At 40.1% G+C, this 23,204-nt stretch overlaps 2 protein-coding genes across 5 annotated transcripts in view; both read right to left on the minus strand.

The window, feature by feature from the left end:
- TCEANC (transcription elongation factor A N-terminal and central domain containing) overlaps positions 1 to 9,337 on the minus strand; it is a 31,630-nt gene extending 22,293 nt beyond the window's left edge. Inside the window, exons 1-2 of one of the 3 annotated variants that reach the window (XM_087757533.1) lie at positions 9,211 to 9,283; positions 7,257 to 7,321 (exon numbers count right to left, since the gene is read on the minus strand). In XM_087757533.1, the coding sequence (XP_087613659.1) occupies positions 7,257 to 7,317 (61 nt within the window). In that variant the 5' untranslated portion in view covers positions 7,318 to 7,321; positions 9,211 to 9,283. Of the gene's footprint in view, positions 1 to 7,256; positions 7,322 to 9,210 lie in introns of all 3 variants that reach the window. The other 2 variants (XM_009476282.2, XM_087757535.1) reach the window with 2 other exon arrangements.
- An 11,416-nt stretch (positions 9,338 to 20,753) lies between these two features.
- The window catches only part of EGFL6 (EGF like domain multiple 6), a 46,619-nt gene continuing 44,168 nt past the window's right edge, over positions 20,754 to 23,204 (minus strand). For both annotated transcript variants that reach the window (XM_087758191.1, XM_087758190.1), the window contains 2 exons: positions 22,372 to 22,637; positions 20,754 to 21,176 (listed from right to left, as the gene is read on the minus strand). In XM_087758191.1, coding sequence (XP_087614317.1) covers positions 21,081 to 21,176; positions 22,372 to 22,637 — 362 coding nt within the window. In that variant the 3' untranslated portion in view covers positions 20,754 to 21,080. The remainder of the gene's footprint in view (positions 21,177 to 22,371; positions 22,638 to 23,204) is intronic.

Here is a 23,204-nt window from a genome sequence, read left to right on the forward strand (position 1 = left end):
CTGAGGGGAGCTGGAGCCCACGCGTTGGCATCTGCAGCAAGAACGAAGCCATTCTACCACACACTCATTGAACTACCTTACACTTACCGGACACCTACAGCTACTGAGACGGAGCTGACATATGCTAACTCATCACCCCACACTAAGATGCTTTTTTTCTAATAGGTAGATCTAAGATAACCTGGTTTGTTTTTTTTTTAACCCTCTACCAGATATATAAAAGGCTGGTTTAGATTGGATTCAATGCAGCATATATGTTCTACCTTAGGACTTTTTCCACACGTGCGCTAAGGCAATAAATTAAATTATTAGAAATTTTAAGGTCTTCTTAGTCATGCATTGACTTTTTCAACTTTATGCAACATTAAATTCAAGTACATAGATGTTATGGCAGGAGTTAAATAAGCAAACTGAAAACAGAATATGGACATCAAAATATGAACAATGATTTTAAAATAAATTTGGAAATTCAACCACCTAACAGACTACTCACATGTAAGTCAAAACAATCACTTCTAAGGGAATGCTTTCCTCAACATGTACAACATGTAGCAAAGAGGTAAGACTGAGTGACTCCCTTCAAACTTATTAAGCAAAGCTAGGTAAAAGTAACAGAAAAAATAAGTCACCAAAAATACATGAGAAGAACAGAACCAAATCCATAATTATCTACTTCAGTGGAGTGGGATATTCACTGGTAACTGGCAGAAGCACAAGAAACAGCCAGCAGAGAAACTACTAAAGCTAATAAACATCTTTATCAGTGACAATAGAGAGGTTTCTGCGGGGTGGGGGGGGGAAAGCATTCTTGGAATGCCACTGGCTTTGTTGTGTGTACCTGGTTTACAAAGGATTTTAAGATCCTTCAAGATGAAAAGTAATGCATACATCTGAAGTACTACGCTAACTACTCAATCATAAATTTCATCTCAGCTTCCAAATTCAAATGCAGTGTTGTGAAAAAAGAAAAAGTTGTTTCCGTGTTTGTTGCCCTGTAAGTCAAGCAAGGACTGGATTTATCACCAAGGCTGACAGAGACCATTATTTTACAGGATCAGAAATTAAACAGAGATTCCTGAACTTACAAGGAACACATAAGGTTACAAAATGGTTCCTTTTACTACTGCTGGCTTCCTTCAAAGGATGAGGCAGAGCTCTTCTTTAATACTGGGAATCTTGCATAGCATTTCATATTAAGTCTGGATGCCAAAGACCTCTTCTGCTTCTCTAATCAAGGTACAACATGATTTCCTCAGACAACTGTAGAAAACATGTTTTTCATGTTCTTATAGGGAGAAACAAGAAATTACTGATGCAGTGGTAATACTGGAGGGTATTTTCTAGCCAAAGTTCACCGGGAACCTAAGTACAGCAAGCCTGAGCTCTTTCGTGCTCAGACTCCTATTCCTTGAACTCTGATGTTTCTGCTGCAAATCAGGGTTTTGCTGTTTGTGGAATGATGGCAAAACCTCCAGGTACAGGAGGTCATTTTGTTTACTTTGTTACGTTGTAGAAATAATAGTGGAAGTCTGTGATACTTGACAGCTGCCAGATCTCTGACTGCCCACTGATAAGGGATTTTTGAGTTTTCTGCTATGTCAGATAAGCAAAATCACTGATTCTCACACGACAAAGGTGAGGCTTATAGGGTGAAATAACCTGCCCAAGCTGGTTCAATAGGTCAGCTAAAGAATGAAAACCATGATCATAACCCTTTAACCCACAGCTGTACTTCTCCAATAACCCCACAGTCCTAAGCAGCTGGTCATAATGTTCAACATTTGAGGAGGGAAAAAAAAAAAAGAAAAAAAAAAAGAACAAAGAGGAAGTTGGGGGAAGCCTCAAAACTTTCTGAAGAGAAAGCAAGTGTTTCACAGAAACCAAGCTGCAATTCCAAATGGGAAATTATTTTACCACGTGAGGGAGCTGTAACATAGCAAACCCATGGAGTCTTGTGAAATGTGCATGAGAAACTCCAGCCTCTTAAGAAAAAAGATAAAACATTTTCCCTATGACCTTTAGGAGACTTCACATTTTTAGGGTGCCTATTTGCCTAAATTTGGCAACCAAACCCTGTAAGTTCAAAGGTACTGAGATACAGACAGCAGGGAAAGGGTGCATCCCTTATTCAGTCATTGTCCTGTAGATTGACCTTTCATTCAACATTTTTTAAATTTGGAATTTGACCACTTTTCTACCTGATTTAATGCTATTTGGCAAACACTGCTGAACAAATATTTGTAAAATTAACTGAATTGTACTCAGTCAGCATTGTTCTGCTGTCTTCCCAGTTCCAAGAGGTAAGAAATCCAAGAAAAAGGATTTTTTTTCTTATGAAATGAATCATGCATTTTTGTTATTGTTGAGATGCAAGAACAAAAGTACAAATGATAGTATCACAGTTTTGTGCAGTATAAAATAAACATCCTCATCCCTCCTACAACTACACAAGGCATTTCCATCCTGCTTATCTTTAGCAATGCATGAGAACATCTGTTTGAATTCCAAGTGTCTATTGAAGGTTACAAGGTAGGGATTGACTCATATCTACAATAAGACTCTGTCATGCTGTGCTGATGAGGTACTTTCTTGCCAAATCATCAGAAGCTCTCACATGGACTGCATGGTATAATGAGTCGCTTGTGTGTACAAGAATAAATGATGGTGATAAATAAAAATCTTGTAAATCAGTTCGCTCCTAAGGAAAAAAGATCAGGCTACCTCAGGTTTAAAATATGGTCATCCTGTAATAATACCAAGTTGAATCAGAACTTTTTTAAACAGTAAAATGGCTAAACAGGAGGAAACAAACAAACAAACAAACAAACAAACAAACCCAGCCTGAGACACTGGCTGCTAACTACAAAGCCAGCCCCTAGGAAAAACACTGCCCCCTCCAAAACCACTTGGGGTAGATGCCTTGTCTCTGCTATATGCCTCATCCGGTTCAAAGCCATAGTCTATTTTGCCTTAGCACAGCTAACTCCCACTGATAAGCCAAGAAGAACTCAGAATGCATCCAAGTAAGTATGGATGAATGTCTTGGAAGGGTAGAGAAGGCTGAACACCAGTCCTCTTCTCCCTCATCCCAACCTTGGATGCAGATGATTTTTTTCTCCAAGGAATTTCATGTAATCAGAAGAAAATCCAGACCACAGCCAAGTACTCCTAGCGGTGTAATAAATTTTCTGCCCAAAATGCAGTTAATGCTATAGCAGAGATGGTGCATAGCACAGTCCTAGAAACACCAGATTTCTTGCTTTTGGCAACCTAAATTGCATATGAACAATGAAAATGATCAAATGCTATTTTAAACTCAGAGCCTAAGAGGAAATCAGAGAATTCTCACAGCCAGCCTCCAGACCCAAAAACATTCCCTCATCCTATCTACAGTGGGAGAGCGGCTATCAAAGACGTCACCAAGAAATCATTTTTCAGGGCCTTTTATTTCATCTTGGCAAAAATCAGAGCTCTTCCTGCCTCTCAGCAGGACTGCCTCCCACCCCTAAAAATTTCTGAACTATACAGAAATTCATCTTCGAAGAATAGCCACATGAATAAATCTAAGTTTATACAATAATAACTGAGACAATACAACAGTACTATTGCCAGACGTGCATGACCACTGACACCTCACTGACCAAGGGAGTCACCTCTCGGCCAAAGGTCCAGAAGCAGCAGAGTACATGAGTTCAGGATTACTGCAAAACCATTCCCCCAAAACCTCTATTTCACTTGCAGAATGCTGTCACTGCAGTGCCAGAGGCAAAATGCATCTTTTATTCTTCTGCACACAACGGAATAGAGCCACAGTGAACAAGAGGAGGAAAATTAAGAATACTACATAGAATACTGTTTCAAGAAATTTTCCAGGACGCCATCTGTGAAAGAGTATGTGCATAATGGAAAGTAGTCTGATAGCACCATAGCTTTGTTCTGCATCTGTAACATCAGTGACTGCTTGAACTACAGCACTCTTAACTAATCTGGAGCTGTATTGTCTCTACCCTGTGTTTCTCTCACTGGAACCATTCTCCTACAGCTTTCTTCCCAAGAGAGGGAGTTTGCAGGGGAGAGAGGGCATCACATTCATGTGAGGATGCACACAGTAGCCTCTTTTACAAGGCAAATTTTTAATCCTGATGTGGAGTTGCTTCTCCTAGAACCCCCATTTTTAATTAAAACAGAATTCTTATTTCCTTTAAAAAAATTTTTTAAAAAATCAACAGACTGCAAAATTTTGCTGGTTTTGGCTGGGATAGAGCTAATTTTCTTCATAGTAGCTAGTATGGGCTATGTTTTGGATTTGTGCTGAAAACAGTGTTGGTAACACAGGGATGTTTTAGTTACTGCTGAGCAGTGCTTACACAGAGTCGAGGCCTTTTCTGCTCCTCACCCCACCAGCGAGCAGGCTGGGGGTGCACAAGAAGCTGGGAGGGGACACAGCTGGGACAGCTGACCCCAACTGACCAAAGGGATGTCCCACACCATAGGACGTCATGCTCAGCACATAAAGCTGGGGGAAGAAGGAGGAAGGGGGGGACGTTCGGTGTGATGGCGTTTGTCTTCCCAAGTAACTGTTACGCGTGATGGAGCCCTGCTTTCCTGAAGATGGCTGAACACCTGCCTGCTGATGGGAAGTAGTGAATGAATTCCTTGTTTTGCTTCGCTTGTGTGCATGGCTTTTGCTTTACCTATTAAATTGTCTTTATCTCAACCCCCAAGTTTTCTCACTTTTACTCTCCTGATTCTCTCCCCCATCCCGCCAGGGGAGACTGAGCGAGTGGCTGTGTGGTGCTTAGTTGCTGGCTGGGGTTAAACCATGACAATAATGCAGTTATCAAGCCTCAGGGATCAACCCCAAAGTAGAGTTGTCAGCACATCTTTCTAATAAGATCAAACAAACATGCATGGATTCAATGAGACAGGAAAAGCTGTTGCCCTTATCAGACTGCTTAGCCACTGGCTTTGTTTGACCTCAGTATATGAGCTGGAGCTCAGGAAAAGACTCAAAATATTACAGCTACACCAGACGAATAACACCTCTGACTTGTCTCATGGCAAAAAGTAGCTGAGAAAATTCTTTACCAATTGAACAGCTATAGCTGTTTTGAGTTCTAAGAGCTCCACCTGATGTGACAGTGGACACACACATCCCAGCAGAGATGTTACCTTGCTAATGGTTTCTTTTAATAATTTAGCTTAGAATTAAACTGATTTTCACTGGAAGATATTTTAGCTTTTCCTGTATCTTGTCTGCCTTACCCATGTGAATTTTTTTACTGAACTGTCTGGTTATCCAAGTTAGACAAGCACCTTAAACTCTGAAAATCTTACAAGTAATGTGTTATTCTACCGATTGGAAATCTTTACTTCTATTGATATGATTGACCTTTTTAATAAAATACTTCTAAGGAGTTAAAAAAAAGACAAAATTTAGTTTTAACAAGTTACAATTGCAAGTATCAAGTGGAGGTATTAGCTAACCTCTTCCACAACAGGATAGCTATACAGATTCACAATACATTCTAATACATTATGATTCAACGGGGCAATAATAAAATGTATATATAGTCCAGAGAGATTTGTCATCAACAGTTTCATTTGAAATTATGTATATATAACGTGTGCTTCTATTTGCTTTAAAATCTGCACCATTTCACATAATGAAACACTTACATGGTTTTTCTAATCTACAACCAGATGATTTTTCAGTATTAACTAACTTTTCAAAATCATGCTTTCAAGTTTGGGCACAAGGACACACACATTTTCCATGGGGCTCTCTGTTTTTTCAAATTTTTATGACAAAGCCTTATCAAAGCTGGCAGAGGAATACCTTTGCTCTCAGCCCCTTTCCACTACTTGCCAGTATGAGGTACTAGCTGGAGCTTCCAGCAGGTCAAAAGTTAGGCTTTTGACACACGGGGTACATTTTCAAAATATGAACTACTGTTCTGGACACAAGTGACAAATACACATAGGAAAAGAAGAGTGTTGAATGAAATTTAAGCAGATGACTCAGACATGAATTAATGCTACCTAGCTATGGCAGGGACACAGACTGTGACATATGTATTTTGCACTAATAAAGCTGACCTGCTAGAGTGAAGCTTATCAAGGCGTTCAGGCTTTTTGGGGGGCTGTACACAATTTTTCACAAATCATACAATAATTTTTGTGATAATAAATTAACAGAGTCTCTTGCAAACTAAAGAGTACAGCTTATCATCTGCACAAAAAACCCAAGCTTGCTAGAAGTACATTTGACATCTTCCCAACATGCCTCTGTCATGAAGAGCAAAGTTTAACCTGGGACAAGTAGAAAACGCTCATACCATTCTTATAACATCACCTACCTTAGTACCCAATCAAAACTTCACTGTGTGAAATTATTTTATTTGCACTTTGTGAAACAATTGCTTCATTTCCTAACATTCATGTTTTTCCAACAGTAACAGATTTTAAAATGAAAAGAAATTATTATTGTTAAATTTGAAAGACAATATGAAGAATATTTCACTATTTTCCCACAGCAAGAGGATGCTATAAACATTCCTCCTCACTCAAGAAACATACCAGGTGATACCAATATGATTTAAGCAGCTTAGTGTCATCGTGTATTAATTAACTACTTTAATTCAACACAGTGTAGTCTCCTAAACTGTTCATGTGGATGGATGCAAATTATCATATTCATAATTCCAATCACTTAGGACAGCAAACCAGTCAAATAATTTCAGCAAGGCTGTGACATCTTCCAAGGGGAAGCTGGTTTCTTCAACATACCTTAACTGTATTGCCTTACATAGGTAATGCTAAAAGTTCCAGTTCATGAAACGCGTGCACTCTCTCTGCACCACTGGGATTGTATCAGACATCTAGACTGCTCCCTCTACTCAAGGTCTGTGCACAAGAAGCATTCATAATGCTGTGCCCCAAACACTGTGAAATCATAATTCAACATCCCCAATACATTGAGATTGGCTTATACACTATAATGCTTTTAGAAGTAAAAAACTGGGAGCTGTTCTGCATTTCTTTTAAGGCTGCAAGCCTCTAGTGTTCCCATCTTTCCTCTGCAAACAAAATGATTTAGGAGTTTACTTTTTTGAAAGAGAAAGGTTACGCTACCATGTACAACATGGCTCCAAGGACCAGTACTTGAAGAAATCAGAGTTTTGAGCATTCTATTGTAACTGTGAAAGACTGACAATACTTTCCCTGTTCACCTATAATGATGATAATGATGTTACCTCTAATGTTCCTGCTTGGTTTTAGAACTTTCCTCCACTTCCTCTTCAATTTCTTGTTCATTTACCTAGGCAGAATTAATTGGGTGGGTTTTTTTTAAACCTACTGAAGTGAAGGACTTGTTGTGAGCTGCAGGTTTAAAATGGGCTTTTAAGTGACAGATCTCATCTACCATTCTTGCACATCCACTTATTTTTCAGTCTCCATAAATACTGTTTATATCCTCTTGCAGATGTACGGATTTGAAACCTGGACAGCCTCAATCTAAACAAAGCTTTCCTAAGGTGGATCTCATATCCTCCTTTCAGTAAGCTTCTGCATTGGCACAGAAGTCCAACAGAACAGACTGGCTTGCAAATAGGAGCCTAAATCAACAAATAAAAATGTACTTAAGACTTATCTATTCAAAGTACATTTGTTTGCTTAATACTTCAGAAACAAAATATGAGTCGTTTTGGAGAGGAACAAGCAATTCTTTCTCCTGAATCCATTTCCTTGACAAAACAGCTTTAAAGATTATTCTTATTCATACAGAGCTAGCAAAGACTTAAATTCTAGCACACTACAAGCACAAGTAAATGTTCAGTCTGCAATGTCTTTTTATGGCAAATTGTGCTGACAAATTAATATAAAAATGGAACATGTAAGTAACAAAAACATGTTTTATGAACTTTTGTGAGTTTTTGATCATTTGTCAGATGAACACAGACTTTTTATTGCTGTAATGTTTATTTTCTAGTTAAGCCTCGGTGCAATACTCTTTCTATTTATCATCCCACTGTCAGGGACGTACTTACATTAGATATTGCTTTACCATTCTTTTACAGGTTTTCCATTGAAAAATGATAAAACTTTTTCCCTTTAAAAATAAATCCTTTGTATGCAGAAGAGCACATAGGTTCCTGACTCCACTACAAAGAAAGCGTATGATATAATCAAAGGCTATTTGTAAGATACTATTAGTGTCTGCTAAAATTCCTTCTGCTAAAACATGAATACTTAAATATGAAAGTACACAGTGTCTAAACATTTGAGAGTCTTGACGAAGACATCTGACGCACTGGTTGAAATAAGATGTGAAATACACTTGAAATGAAACGGACTTTTATATATTTAATTATTAAAAACAATACTACATTGGAAAGTGTGAACTCTAATTCCTTTCTATATTTATGCCAGCATTTGACTTATCTCAAGACGTCAATGCTGCATGGAGACCAATATAATAGCCAAAAAATTCCCGTAATACTAACATCACAGATATCCATCCTGCAATTTTCAAGGTCAGCCTCTTCTGTGAGCAGGAATTACAGCCGCTTATGATATAAATTATATAAATCAGTAGGGTAATTACAAGCAGCCCAGCTGTACGTATTTGTTTGAAAGCAGCTGACGTTTGCCTGACGTGGAAGCCAGCCAGAGAGGACAGCTTGCCGGGAAGGAGTTTGGGGCTGGCCCGACACCACCAGCAGCTGACCAACACCACTGTAACCTGCGGCTCCGACACCCGCCCGAGACACGGGGTGGCGACCTGCCTGCAGTCACCCCCGTAAAACGGGTGGGCCACTTCACGCAGTAACGGAGAAGCAAGCACGGACCTACCGACCAACGTCCCCCACCTCAGCGAGCTGCACCCCTTCCCCCTTGGCCCCCGAGGCCAGAGCCGGGGCTAGCAGCGTGCTAACGGGCAAACCGGGCCTGGGGAGAAGCGGGGTGGTGTGCGTCTCCCGGGGGCCGGGGCCGCGGGGAGGATCCCGCCGGCCGCGGGGTGCCGTTTCATGGCGCTGCGGGGAAGCCCCGCACCGCTCACCCCCGGCGCCAGGGTACGGGAAAGCCTCCGCTCGCCATCTCCGAGGCGGCGGGACCTGAGCGCCTCACTCCCGCTGCCCCTGGCGAAACACACAGCGCTACTACCACCCCTCCGTCCCCCTTGTACTCCGGGGCCGGCGCCGTTACCTCCGCAGCGGGCCTCAACATGGCGCCTCCCGCACTCTTCCCGCTCTGCACCGGGCCGCGCCGCCGCCATCTCTGCGCGGGGGCGGGCCGGGCTGCGGAGGCGAGCGCCTGCGCGCTGGCCTCGGCCCGCGGCTCCCTGCGAGCCCCGGCGGCGGAGCGCCCTGCTGCGAGCGGCAAGCCTGAGGGGGGCACTCGCCGCAGAGCGCGGGCAGCCCCGCTCGCTCCTGCGGCGGGCGGGAGCTGCACCGGGGCTGAGGAGCACCCGGGAGAAAGCAACAGCCGGGGAAATAACTCGCGTCCCTAAGCAGCCTGAGGTGTGAAGGCGCAGCTTCCGCCGAGGCTGCCGCCGCGTTCGGGGCGCTGCTCCGTTCCGGCATCTGAGCCGGCCGTGGGGTGCAGGGGGCGCCGGGACGCTGCCCTGGGCCCCTGCGCGGGGCGCGGCCTTCCCCCGGTGCGGGGCGCGGCCTGCCCCCGGTGCCCGGCCGCGTGGCGCTGGGAGCCCCGCCGTGCCGCTGGAGCGGGAGCTGCACGCTGGCCCTGGGAGCGCTCTGCCTGGGAAGGCTGGAAAAGCTCTTTGGCTCCCCTCTCATCCCTGAGATGAATGAAAAAGTAGATGATATTGATGTGATTTTAAGCTTTAACCTTAGGCGTGACAGGCTCCTTCTCGAGCAAACACAGCTCGGGAAGGACAGTGGGACACACCAAGCCGGGTGAATGAGTATCATGCCTACGGCTAACGGAGAACAGAAAAAACACTCTAAAACTTCTCATTTTCAACATTGTACTGCAGCTAATCTTTTGGATGACAGACGGAGCTATTGGTATACACAGGGTTAAAGTAAATATTATAAAACTTACTTTACAGGGTAACAACTTTTGGATACAATGAAGTGTGCTGGGCATATCAGATTATGCAGTAAACACATAAAAGTTGATGTATTTTAGTCAAAGCAAAGGTGTTTGTCATTACCTTTATTGCAGTGCTTTCCTCTTTCATCTATGTTTTACACAGGTGTTCAAAATGATTTTGCAATAGATTAATACTTCTAGAACTTCGGCTCTACAGCAAATGCACAGGTGTATGCTGGGGTTTATTCTAAATTACAGTAAAAAGTCGGTGTGATTTTTTAATACCCGGTTTTGGTTTTATTCACTAACGAGGCCTATGTTGCCCTCTGCTGACAGTAAACTGAACTTGCCTACCTGAGCTTGAGAAATAGTTTCAGCGTGAATGTCACCTGCGGCAGACACACCTCTTTTTCCTTATTTTCATACAATGAACATCACCAGTACTAATCACAAAGGAGAAAAAAAAAGCCTTGCATTGTTGTACAGGGTGTAAGAAATCGCATAAGCAATTTATTAAATTATTGTAGTGAACCAGCGATCAGTGTTCGTTATTGAGTGGTATCAAACCTTTCGTTGCTGGTGCTGCAGTGGTTGCGTTATACGCTGGTGACTGAAGAATGATTTCTAGTTCTGTTTAATACTTAGCTCGCAATGTATTTGTGCCAAACTCACGAATCCATCAGTGACTGAGCGCGTGGTGCAATGGTTAGCCCTGGCCAGCTGGAGGCCGCAGTTGAGATCGGGCTTCCTTTTTGCCTTGTCCTTGTGGCTCACGCAGCAACAAGGTGTGGGAAGAAAGGTATCCCAAAGAGTCCGCCGTTTTATGAAACAAGAGGTAAAGAATTTGAAGCAGATGAAATGACTGTCCAGAACTGGCACAATAAAATAGTAGCAGAACAGGAAGGCAGTCCAAGCCTTCCAGGTCCAAATGTGGCATATCACCCAATGGCCTATCTTACATATTTTTAAGTATTTTTGCAGCATATGTCATGATAGCAGCAGCGGCTATCATTGCAATATTCAAGCGTTCGCAGTTTAGTTGCAGTTTAGGGCTCCCAGGAGAAGGCTCTTGAATGCTCGTTTTCTTTAACCTTTCTCTGTCTGTATGATTGTGAGCGCGGTACGTACAGGATTCCTCATATCCTCAGCTGAAAGTGCCTTGCCTACTGCCGAGGCGCAGAGCTCCCTGGGCAGGAAGGCCCAAGAAGGAGCATGACTTGCTCCTTGTGATCAGCCTGCCTTTGAGCAGGGATCAAAACTGAGGATGCCCTTCCTGGAGGCGAGTTCCTCACTCAAAGGACTGCTCAGGCGTCTCCATTAAATCATCTTTGGTCTAATGAATAAGGGATCATTATTCCAGTTTCCCATTTATAAAACAGAGACAATAATGCTTTCTTAATTACCCCTGAAGTAAAACAAAACAAAAACATGATAAAAATTATATACCCATTATATTCATACATATGTCTATATGTGTGTAATGTTATATATTATTGGCTGTGATAAGTATCTGCTTCTCTAAAAACATAGGCTTCTATTTAACCAAGTGAGATATTCTGCCAGCTGATAAAGTGTTAAATATCCGCAGAATTAGTTGGAAAAATGTTGGGAAAACAATGTTCTTTGTAAGGTTCTTGCACAGAATAGTATCAGTTTCAAATAAGCTTTCCTAAAGAAGTTTTGGTTTTTTTTTTAAAAAAAACAATGGTTCTATTTAAAGAAAAACACAATCAAACCAAAATGGTTGGGTATTATTTATTCTATAAAATTATTTTTTATATTTTTATTTTTTTTAAATTATGTCATATCATAATGTCCTAACAGCCTCCTATTTTATCACGTAATTTACTGCTTTGTCATATAGTCCCACAGTGGTACAACACATCATTTTGGACATACTATAAAAATTTGACATTACTAAGTTTAAACGAGCTGTAGGTTTGCATTTTCCACGTGTGATCTCCATAAAAGACAACGTTAGCATAGGAACGCACGTGAACAGTTCTGGCTTGCCATCGAGCAGGAAATGTCCTGCAAAACTGCCACAATTATTACTTTGTTTATTTATTAACTTATAGCTATATCTATGAAAGAGGTCACAGTCACTGAAAGTAGAACAGTGATATGCAGTTTCTTTTCGTGAAATTAAAAGCTTTTTTTTTCCCAGTTTTGAAGATGTTGTGTGTTGATAATACATTAGCAATGAAATATAGCAGAGGTGTACTCCCATTCACAAAATATTTGTAATGTAGTTATTATTTGAAACAAAATATGTGTGAGTTCCCTTAAAAGTCTTCTTTCTTCAATTTTTTTTCGAAAGATAAGCTTTAGCCTCTCCTTTTTATTATCCATTCTTGGAATTGTAACAACTGTCTCTTCAGCATAGCTCAGCCAAAATGTGTTGTGGCAGGAAGGACTGACGGACAGGCATTTCCTCTAAAATCCCTGTGTACAGGCACTGGAGCTGTAGTCTGAACTTTCTGAAACCTTGTGCACCGGTCATGGCAGCAGCTGTTCCTTATGGAGAGGAATCAAGGAAATTGTATCCTGCCTGAAAACCTGAAAGGGAACTGGTAACTGGTCACTTGCTAGAAATGCTCCTAGACAGGGAGGCAAAGCCAGTGTCAGCTCTCCATAACACCAGCATAAATCAAAGCGTCAGTAGTGAAATCATATTCGCATAAACATGCCTGAGAACAGAATGTGTCTCCCTATCTTCAGCAAAAAGCTTGAATGCCAATGTTGTGATAAATGATTAAAAAATGTTCTTTCCTCCTGACTGAAAATCAAAGAAAGGCAGAATTACAAGTATCAGCATTAAAAGTGCCATTAATCCTATAGAAAACTATCATCATACCTCATATAGCCTTTTTTAATACGTTTGTAAAGCACTGAATTGGCCACAGTATAGTTTTGTATTAAATCTCGGTGATAATATGACTGTAAAGACAAAATGAAAGGTGGTGACAGTTCAGAAACTCTTTATTAGCATGGCTGAATAAAATGGATTTGTTCAGAATTATGGACATTTTCTGGCACTGACTTTAAAACATGATTTTTATTATCGTGTTTCCTGCCTAGGAAGAATTAGATCACATTACCTTTGAAAATCTACAAGGCCAAGAATGATTAATCACATCACTGAGTGACTAAGGAAAAGGACCGCAGATGGCCTCGTGTTCAAGAAAGGATGTTCCCGGAGCAGCAGAGCGGCAGCAGCAACAAGCAGAGAGACAGGTACTGCAAATAGCAAACTGGTGAAGTTGGAGGTGTGGGAGGCTACTAGGAAAATATCCTGCAGTGATTTTGAAGACTTCTTTCCAACTGCTTGAATTCCTGTGGGAGCCCTGAGCGGCCAATATGTTCATGTCTCAATCTGTCACTGGTAGATTTCACGTCTTTGCAATTGTATCTGTCTCCCAAATCTAACAGACACTAGCCAGATGAGGCATCTGTCTCCTGACAGGGGAACGTACATTAAAAAGAAGACTTTCAACTTAGGATGCAATTTGAATGGAAGTATACAATTATATCTATTCTAGCATAAAGCCCTCAAAATAATTTCCATCTTGTATAGGAAGGCAGCTGGGATAGCAGGAAAAGCAGAAGTACACAATACTTTCAAAGTGGTTTGTTTATTTAATAACGGCACTGATTGATTGAGATACCAAATCTTGCAGTAAGAGCAAACATGGATATGGTCAGAGAGCAGTAAGAACCAGACACGAGAAAATATCATTCACTGTATATCTGCATTCGGGTTGGCTTTCATATTTTTCCCATGCTCCAATTAGTGATCCTTATCCTGAGCTCCCTTTCCTGTTCTTGGGTTGCCTAATGTCAGCTTCCTCCACTGTTTAGTTACGTAGTGGCCAGTTTGCTTCAGTGGCAGGATACCATAACAAGATTTGTGCTCTCTTAAGAGAGGTGCTCAGATCTAGCAAATTGTGAAAGAAGTAAAAAAGGGCCCACAGAAAGAGAGGCCTTCACTATGGCATTCATTTCATGGTCCAGTACTATAGTTCTTTCTGGAGAGCTTTCTTCAGTTTAAGGTTTCTTCAGTTTGAAGGTTATTTTATCAATGTCTTGAATTTATATTGTTTTTAGAATTCCCAGAAAAAAAAAAAACAAAATCTGTCTATGACCTAGACATATGATTCAGTTCATGAAAAGGCTCCCTGCCATTCTGCTAGCAAGTAACAAAAAAAATGACATAATGCGAGCACTATTACGTGAATCATTATAATGAAATGAAATGGGGACCAGTGTTTTAAACAATCACCTCTTCCTCCATCCTTAATGATATGTGGAAGAGAATATACACAAATTCTACACAGATCTCATGTCCCTAGACTGTGAAAATCCACGAATTAGGCCATACTTTGGGACTCTGACAGATTTCATTTTGTGAGAGCACCTGCCCTCACAGCATTTGGAGCGTGTTCATTCACACAAAGAAAGAAGTCTTGGGTGGCTATTCGTTTCAAGGGTCACTTGCACATTTTTAGGCTCTGATCCAGTTTTGAGAGGGAGATGGATGGCTCAGGCCCTGGATTTCCTTATGCTGACTTTGAGCTGCTGCTGCTTATGTGTGACCAGATAAAACCTTCAGAACCAGGCGGTGGATGAGCTTGGCAGTAACACTGCTCACCTCTGCCGTTATGACTGGTCATGCTGTTTATCTCCATGTGCCACAGCCTCTGTGGGTTAAACCCACTCTGTCTTCTTCTTGGGCACTGAGTGGGGTGCTCATATGACTGCCACCCACCAACTAGCCCATTACAGCGAGGGTAATGCCTTCATGTCCTTGTGCATTGCGAAGCCAAAGCCTCTCTCCTATCCTGTGTCTTGGCACACTGGATGCAGATGGCTGTAGTTGTAGTAGTCATCTCTGCTGGGCATTGCTGCTAGCAATGAAAATCAAAGATACCTTAGATGAGCTGCGTCCTGTTTGAGAGCCAGTCAGTAGGAGGCAGTCCTGAGATCCCTGTGCATTTTCTGTAACGCTGGAAGGTACTGATCTTGGAGAATGAGGATGTTGCACGTAAAGTTAACGGAGTAGCATTAATGAGAGATATTTCCCATGTGTTTCCTGGCCATTCCATGACAGGAGTACCAATACGTGGTGGGGGTATCATACCACCAGGAAGACCCGAAATTGAATTACCAGGAGGATCTGTGAAGAAATCCTGCCAGAGCCAGTGGAGTGTTATGAAGCCAAGTGACTTGCCCAGTTAAGTATTGCACAGAGTACTTAACTTGAGAGAAGTTGAGATAAAGTCATCTCTCTCTGCCTCTCCTTTTCTGCTATACATCCACAGCGAACCAGCCTGATGTTGGTTAGGCAAATATGAATTTGTTTTGCAATCCCTGGGGTTGTTGACATACACGCAGTGTTCTTGAAATAGTAACTAGATGTTAAAGAAGAGAGCTCCCAAACTGTGATAACCACCAAGAAGTCCATTGACTCTCCTCCTGAAGGAACCAGCAAGAAAATCAACTAGAAAGTGATCCTGTGTTCCACCACTGCAGGACATGATGGAGAGCAATGTTGGTACGGGAAATATGGCAAAAATATATGGGAACTGGGTATGAACATGGAGCATTTACGTGCTTTATGTGCTTTTTGTCTTTTTCAGTGCAAGTGAAATGCCGTTATTCTCAGATCATTTTCCTTAGAGGTAGAAGCTAATTTAGAGCCCCTGACTATGTAGATCTAATTAAGATTATTCCTAGTCCTTTACTTTGCAGTCACCCACAATTAATTTGTCCATCCCATTTTCTTGCACAGTCACTCAGTATCACAAGATTCTTTGCAGTCAGCTTTTGGTTTGACTGTCTTGAACAATGAAGGCAAACTTTGTCACCTTGCTATTCACACTTTCACTGACCATTTTCAACAGCGCACATAGCTGGGCCGTTCTACAAGCGCGCCCTTGGCTCTAGAAAAGTGACTATTTGTTTTAACATTCTGGCAGTTTCAAAGAAGATAAAGAAAATTAGGACTGGGCAGGAAGGTGATGTTGATGAGTAATTAACTGTAAGTGAACATGTGCCTTTCTTGAGTACAGGATCTGCTCTAGCACTTTTTAAATCTGCTGTGAACGTTACTTAGTTTAGAATAAAATTAGTGCTTGAGGGAAGAATAGTTTATCGGAGTGTTTTTGAAATATAAAGTTTCTGATTACTTTATGGCATATATTTCTCAAAGTTTTTTATCATAATTTTCTATCATTTTATCATGTTTGTGACTTCTGGTTTTTTATGGTATTATATAATTGTAAACTGAGCCATGTTTTCAGGTGAGAAGACAACTCCTGATGCAGTACACAAAAATATCATGTATTAAGCTATCAACTATAACAAGAAAACTATAATACTGCAGTGAGTCAAAACACAGAGATTATAATAACTATAATAAACTGCAGTGAATTAAAACACAGAGATTTAATGTTAAACTGGTATTGGCCTGAAATCAAGGGCCAGATTCTGATTGCCTGCTTTACCCACCTTAGTCAGATTTACTTACTGCACCTCAGAGGTGTCCAGTTCAGCCAACAGATTTTGGGCATCAAAGTTTTTTTTTAAACTAACTTCGCTATTGTCTGTGTGCAGAACAAACAGCCAGAAATTAAACATGCCACCTCCTCCTCTACGCTACAAAAAATGGGGCTGCTGCATGCAAACTGCCTCCTGGGAGTGGTTCCTGGAGCATTTTGACTCCCAAGCCCTGCCTGGGAATCGTTTGAGGGAGTGCTTGGAGTTGAGCTCTGACAAAGCAGGTCTGTGGAGCTCTTCAGTGCTGCTGCACACCACCCAACTTGTTGGAGAAGCACCATCTTTGCATGGAAGTAAAAAGAAGTATATGAAGAAAAAAAAATGAAATGCTATTTTAAGGCAAGTCTAGGGAAATGCTATTTCCTTTAACTCAGACCTTATTTCTATTGGCATTAAATCCACTGTTTATCATAAATTATATTATTCTAGATAATACTTTGCTTTGAAAAAATTTCTTTCCTTTCAAAATGAATTACTAAAATGCTTCAAATGTGGGACTAAAGTTAGCTTTAATCTGAGGACCTAAAAGGATCACTATTAAAATGGTTTCTGAAGTCTGTCTAAGGAGAATATTCTTCTCAAGGGTGTATTTGAAATAGAAATTGGTATAATGCATTACAGAAATTTTAAGAAATTGAGAGATTTTCAGACAGAGTATTAGGCAATTTCCTAAAAAAAAAAAGGGGGGCGGGGGAAGAAAAGGAAAGAACCTTCTAAAACATTCAGTCATGCTTTCATACTTTACTGAATCACTGAAGACTAAATATTCCCCAAATAAAAAATGAACAATCAGTGTTCTCTCAACACTTCTATAATGTGCACTTTCTGAAGAGCTGGGGTTTGGAAGGGGGAAGGTCAGAAAGACTGAATGCCTAACTTTGTTGAAATCAAACTTTAAAGTCAGGTATTTGAGAGGTTAATAACTATCAAAATTAGAAATTCTTTTCCATCAAAAATCTTTTGCTGTGATGAGCTTTTATGTAACAGTACACATATGACCAAATAACTTATTATCCACGCTTTCTTGATATTTACCTTTTCATTAATGTCACGAATTTCAATGCCTCCAGTACATGCAGGTGTCTGACTCTGTCCTAAAAAAATATAGCAATTATGAAGTAAATATGAGTGGCAATCAGTCATTGAAAGCATCTCTCCATTATCTTCATCTTTATGATCCTTAAAAATTTCAGTGGGGAATCCTTATTTAATGTATAAAAATAACATCTAATAGCTGGAAAATGTTTTAAGTTCCTTTCAGTTGCAGGTTATGAGATAATCATCTTGTGGGAACATGCCTCAGCATTTCCATGTGTTCAAGGTTGACAAAATGAAATGTTTAATTCTTTTGGCAGTTGAAGAAAAGTGATTGAAATCTTTTGTTATACAACCTTCAAGATTCAGTGATCACATCTGTTGAGTAGTTTTTGAAGGATGTAGTATAGATTTGGGTAATTAGCTAGAAGCTCTTTTTTTCCATTAACTTGTAGGCAGAGTCCTGTCTCCAAAGTTTATTATCAGACTTAAGAGTTGCAAATGATGTTGTCAAAGTTCAAGCCACATGAACATAGCATACTTTTAACATTTTCAAATACTCCCAGTGCAGTTTCCTTGCTGTCTAAAATAATCAAGCAGATAATGGATTTCACATTTCACAGTAACGGAAAAGTGTCAGGAACATTTTGAGGCGTTAATGACTGTGGGCATAATATGCCCTCTAACTGTTTTCATCTGAAGGAGAAGCATGTAGCTTTTGCCCTGAGCAGTTGCATCTTTTGAATGAATGTTGCAAACAGCACCAGTTAATTTGCTGATGGGCTAATGTGGTTTATATGAATGTCTATACATAATAGATTTATTTTGTTGCTTCTGCAGAAGTTATCTTTGAATTTAATCACAACAAAAAAGGTTTCAGTTTTGCTTTTCAGATCTTATTATGCTAGAATTATTTTTATGATCTGCTGTGATGCAAGCTATCTTGTATCTGACAAGCCATTGCAAACAAATGAGAAACAACTTCTGCATCTACTACAGAAGCCTTGTGGCAGCTATTGCAGTCTGTACTGATCTGTGCAAATAATTTTCTTACTCGTTCCATGAAATGCAATATCTTTTCTTTTTGTCTTGTCTTTTGGGTGGAATGCTACTACTAAAATAATTGTCACAGTCATGATTCATGGTGGGCTACAATTCAACCACCAACATATAAATATCAGCCTATCTGGCTCCATATCAGACCATGTTCATTGTGTTTACTCTCTGTTGTTTGCATATTGAGCGAATAGTCTTTAGACGTTATGCCTTTCACAGGCAATATTTATCTTTCCATGCCAAATAACCGCACATGCAAGAAATACCTAGCTGCACTTTTTTAGGTGGACTCAGATTGCTCCACATATATATTTCAAATATATTGTTTGCACTCTAATGCTCGAGGCGGTAACAATTCTTAGGCTTTAGGGGCACTGTGTGTGTGTAAATTATTGCTGTTTGAAGTTAGACACAGAATTTGATTTCAATAAAATTGATCGTTCCTTTTCTTGGTCTTCAGTAACGGTAGTTCAACTTCAGAGAGTCAGACAAGGAGGAGTGAGTCCAGAAAAATACTTGTTTCATTTTTCTGCCTCATTCTGACCAGATTCTTCAGGCATCCTGAGATCACAGTCGGCATCCAATCCACTACTGAGAGAACCTTCCCCTTGCTTTGAAACTCCCAGAGTCTTTGCCTGAGATTAAAGAGAATTTGGTTTTCTCAAGTCCTTATTCTGTAATTTCCTCAGGACCTCCAAAGACACCAGGAAAGAAATTCATATGTCAAAGCTGAAGTCCCTGTACAGTCCTCAGAGAACCTGTTTCGCAACACAGACCAGTTCTAAAAAAGAACAAGCACTTTCTGATGACATAGCTATTGTACACTTTCCAGACATTTCCAGTCTTGCTTAGCCTTTCCTCAGCTGTGTGTGAAATGCAAAAATATTGTTTCAACAAGAAATGTCTCAAGCATCCCTGACTTGCTTCATAGGTGCAATTCAAGGTATTTGAACTTTCGGAGTTGTATTTTGTTAAAAAGCTGAGGTTCATATAGGCTGAATTCTTCAAGGTTCTTTAGTGTTTCTCTATAAAGGTCTCTTCAATTGTTTTGGATGTCCCCCTCTTCATACAAGAAATAAAATAAAGAGTGTCACTAATAATAAAGAGTGAGCAGTCAATGTAGAAAGGGATACACAGAGCTAACCAAGAGGAAAATGCATGCATGCACGTTTAACTGAACATTGCCTGAACCAGGACTTCTCCATGGGCATCTCTGTCCTCTTGGGATTCAGACCGCTACGCACTTTCAGAAGAGATCACAAGATGGAAGAAGATGGTCTTGTCCTCCACAGCATTATCATTCGACTTCTTTTCAGAAAATGTGGAACCTGGATTCTAGACCCTCCTCAAACCTGTCTGTCTACATGTATGTGTATGTGTGTGTACACGTACATGTGTATGTGCATGGGCGAGCGTGGCGGCGGGTGGCAGCTCCTAGTTTGAGGCAGAAGGTTCTGCTTACCTCCCTGCTCCTGGGGATGGCGGATAGTCTCCATCCCTTTTGCTGAAGTTTGAAGGGACATGAAGGGAATCAAAACAAACATTTTTTTTTCAGTCATGTAAGAAGGAGCCTTATTGTGTGACCACTGTCTACTGGAAAATGAAAACCATTCTTTCACACCTCTAAAAAGTAGGTAAAGTAGGCCTGCAATCCAGCAGGCACCGAAGTGTTAATAATGGGTCATTCTTTTTGTTCTTTTTTTCAGTATCAGGTGGTAACATCATCTGTTAATGATGAACATTAAATGCTTATAAAACTATAAAGGGATAATTTATAAACAGTGATTTGTGTGACTCAGACACTGATGACAAACAAGATATTTTACGTACTTTATTAGTAATGAAAATATTCTTCGAAGACATGATTCCACTTACAACTTGTGTAGCTCCATCAAGAAGGAAATAAAGCTCCTCTCTTTCCTCTTAGTTGTTGAATAGATTAAATATCTACACACTAAGTAGGAAGTTAAAATTTTGTCACCAGAAGTAGTAACATCCTCTTAAATACTGCTTTATGTTCTTGTGGAGTAGAACAAATGAAATAGAAGACTTAAGAATAGCCTTGAAAAGAATTTTAAAGAATAAAAGTATGTAGAATTTGTAAAAAAGCTAGACAAATAATACTTTAGAAACCCTGACTTTGAGTTATAAAATACAGTAGTGCTACACTCAAAGCACGTATTAGAATAACTCATAAAAAAGTGTACTCTGCATCTTGCACATGTCAGTTTTTCCGTTTCATTGCTGCATTAAGTTCAAGGCACAGTTTTTATTGTTTGGTTTTTTTTATAAAGAAAATTATACAAAAATACACTACTAGTAAGGCAAATATTAAAAATAGGATTAAATCCAATATACTCCAATATCCAGTATCAGGTATCTTCTGGGCACAGACCAGAAATTAATATAACATTGTCCACTCCAATTTCTCCAGTTTTGCCCTTCCCACGTTCTGATTCAAAAGTGACCTGTCATAAGAAAAGAGATGTATTAACAGTGAAAATGTAGTTTATCCAACCATTTAGCAACTCTTAATTTTAATTAATTATAATGCTATATCTGAGGAATGTTTTGTCACAATATGGGACTTAATGACTTAAATCCTTGCAGTTTTTGGGGTTTCTGTGTATTATTTGAACTAGACTGATAATCCTCTGCACAGATTTACAATACCAAATGGATTCTTTTAATAAGATTACTTATTTTCATTGTGCAAAGAAAATGCAAATTCAGTGAAATCCTATTATAATAATGTAGTTTTATCACAGTATGTGATGTTAGTGCACTCCTTTTCTTGAAGACATTACAACTGTTCATTTTCGATCTATTTGGATCCTTAGTTTTTGTGTATATATATTACATGTGTATTTACTCTCTCTCTCTCTCTCTCTAGTATGTATACATATAGTATAGAATGTATACTACATATGGAGAGTAGGTTCATTTTTATGAATAGGATGCCTGGGGTTTTATTTTGTAGTCTGATTCTCATTTATGTAAGGACTTTTCTACATCATTCCAGCAGTTGCAAAGAACCTTGAAAAGAGCTTGCATTTCATTTATACTCACAGTATTCAATTATACAGTAAAAGCCTTTACGTAACACTGAAAATGCTCAGTCACATAAATGAAAACCAGGGCCTAGCATTTCAAGGAGAAACTTGCTAAAGCCCTGATTGAGGCAGTTTTCTGTGCACAGTGTTCCCTGTTGGCTAGTATGTCCTGCTCCTAGGGTGACTGCCTGCCCTTGGTTATACGTGATGCCTCCTTTCGCACTAAATACCTGGTTTAGTGTGGTTTGAGAGCATCCTCTTCTATGAAACAGGGATAATTTTAATTTTTCCAGGAATATATGCATGCTTCTCTTGCATGAGGTATTAAACAGAGATTTTAATTGTTTGTGTTAATTTATGATCTGATGCAGTTTTTACAAAATGACAGGATTACTGGCATCAATGTTCTAACCAACTGGAGTAATTCAGTTCTGAAATTACAACCATATAACTTTTCTGCCTCCTAAAATCTGTGCTCCTGTTTCCCATTTCAGATAAGCCTGTCAATTGCCAGTAAGCAATGCCTATAAAACAGCTGGTGGAACACTTGAGGATTAGGAAATCAAGCTGTTGATGATGGTATTTGGCTTATAAATTGTGTTGTACTTACACCGTTGGTTGTTTCAGCCCCCTGAAATATGTCTATTTTTCCAGTTCTCCACCTTTTATCTTTTCCTTTGCTCTGCTCCCAGACAGGAGCAGTTTTTTTGTTTGCCAGGAACACTCGAAGTTTCCCCACTCTCTCGCCAGCAAGCCGATAACTGAAAATCAAGCAGTAGCTGCTCTTTGGTTTGAGGTCAGTGAGGAGAAGTTTTAGACGCCCCATATCCTTCTTGTGCCCTACAAAAGCTGGAACTGCCATGTAGTACCCATCGCCTTTTAACAAAAAACAAAGGAAAATGCATCTTTAATGGACTTGTGTTATTTAGTAGCAAATTGAATACATATTTGCTAAGAAAATACATGGAAGCTGCGTTACTTGAATAATTTAAAATCAGACTGGAGAAAAGCAGCAGGCAGTGTACTTTGCAAGGAATAAGCTTGCACTGTTGGAAGTCAGATCAGTTTACAGAGGAGATGAGTTCGTATTTCACTGGCAGTTACAGTCATTCTTCCTTGCACTACTTTTCAAAGGCAAAACCTCCTCAGTTTTTCAAATGCAACAGCCTGAAACATGCTGCTGTGCCTCACCATTTCCAGTACTTGAGGTAGCTCAATACTCTCTCCACTGTCCTCTGCAGTGATGAGAAACTCATAAAGGAACAGATAGCTTATTCCCCAAATCCTGGAGGACCGAAGAAATGACAGAGACACACGAAGTGATAAAAGGATAAAACATCTGGGCCCATAATTAAAGTCATAGTCAGCAGATATAAGTTCGGGGAGACGGGGTAAGGTCAGGGTACGGTCTTCCTGGAAGGGACATCACAGAGAAGGCACTTG

Source organism: Nipponia nippon, unplaced genomic scaffold, assembly GCF_047370975.1.
Source record: "Nipponia nippon isolate SJK-2023a ecotype South Korea unplaced genomic scaffold, ASM4737097v1 scaffold_2, whole genome shotgun sequence".
Taxonomy (NCBI): domain Eukaryota; kingdom Metazoa; phylum Chordata; class Aves; order Pelecaniformes; family Threskiornithidae; genus Nipponia; species Nipponia nippon.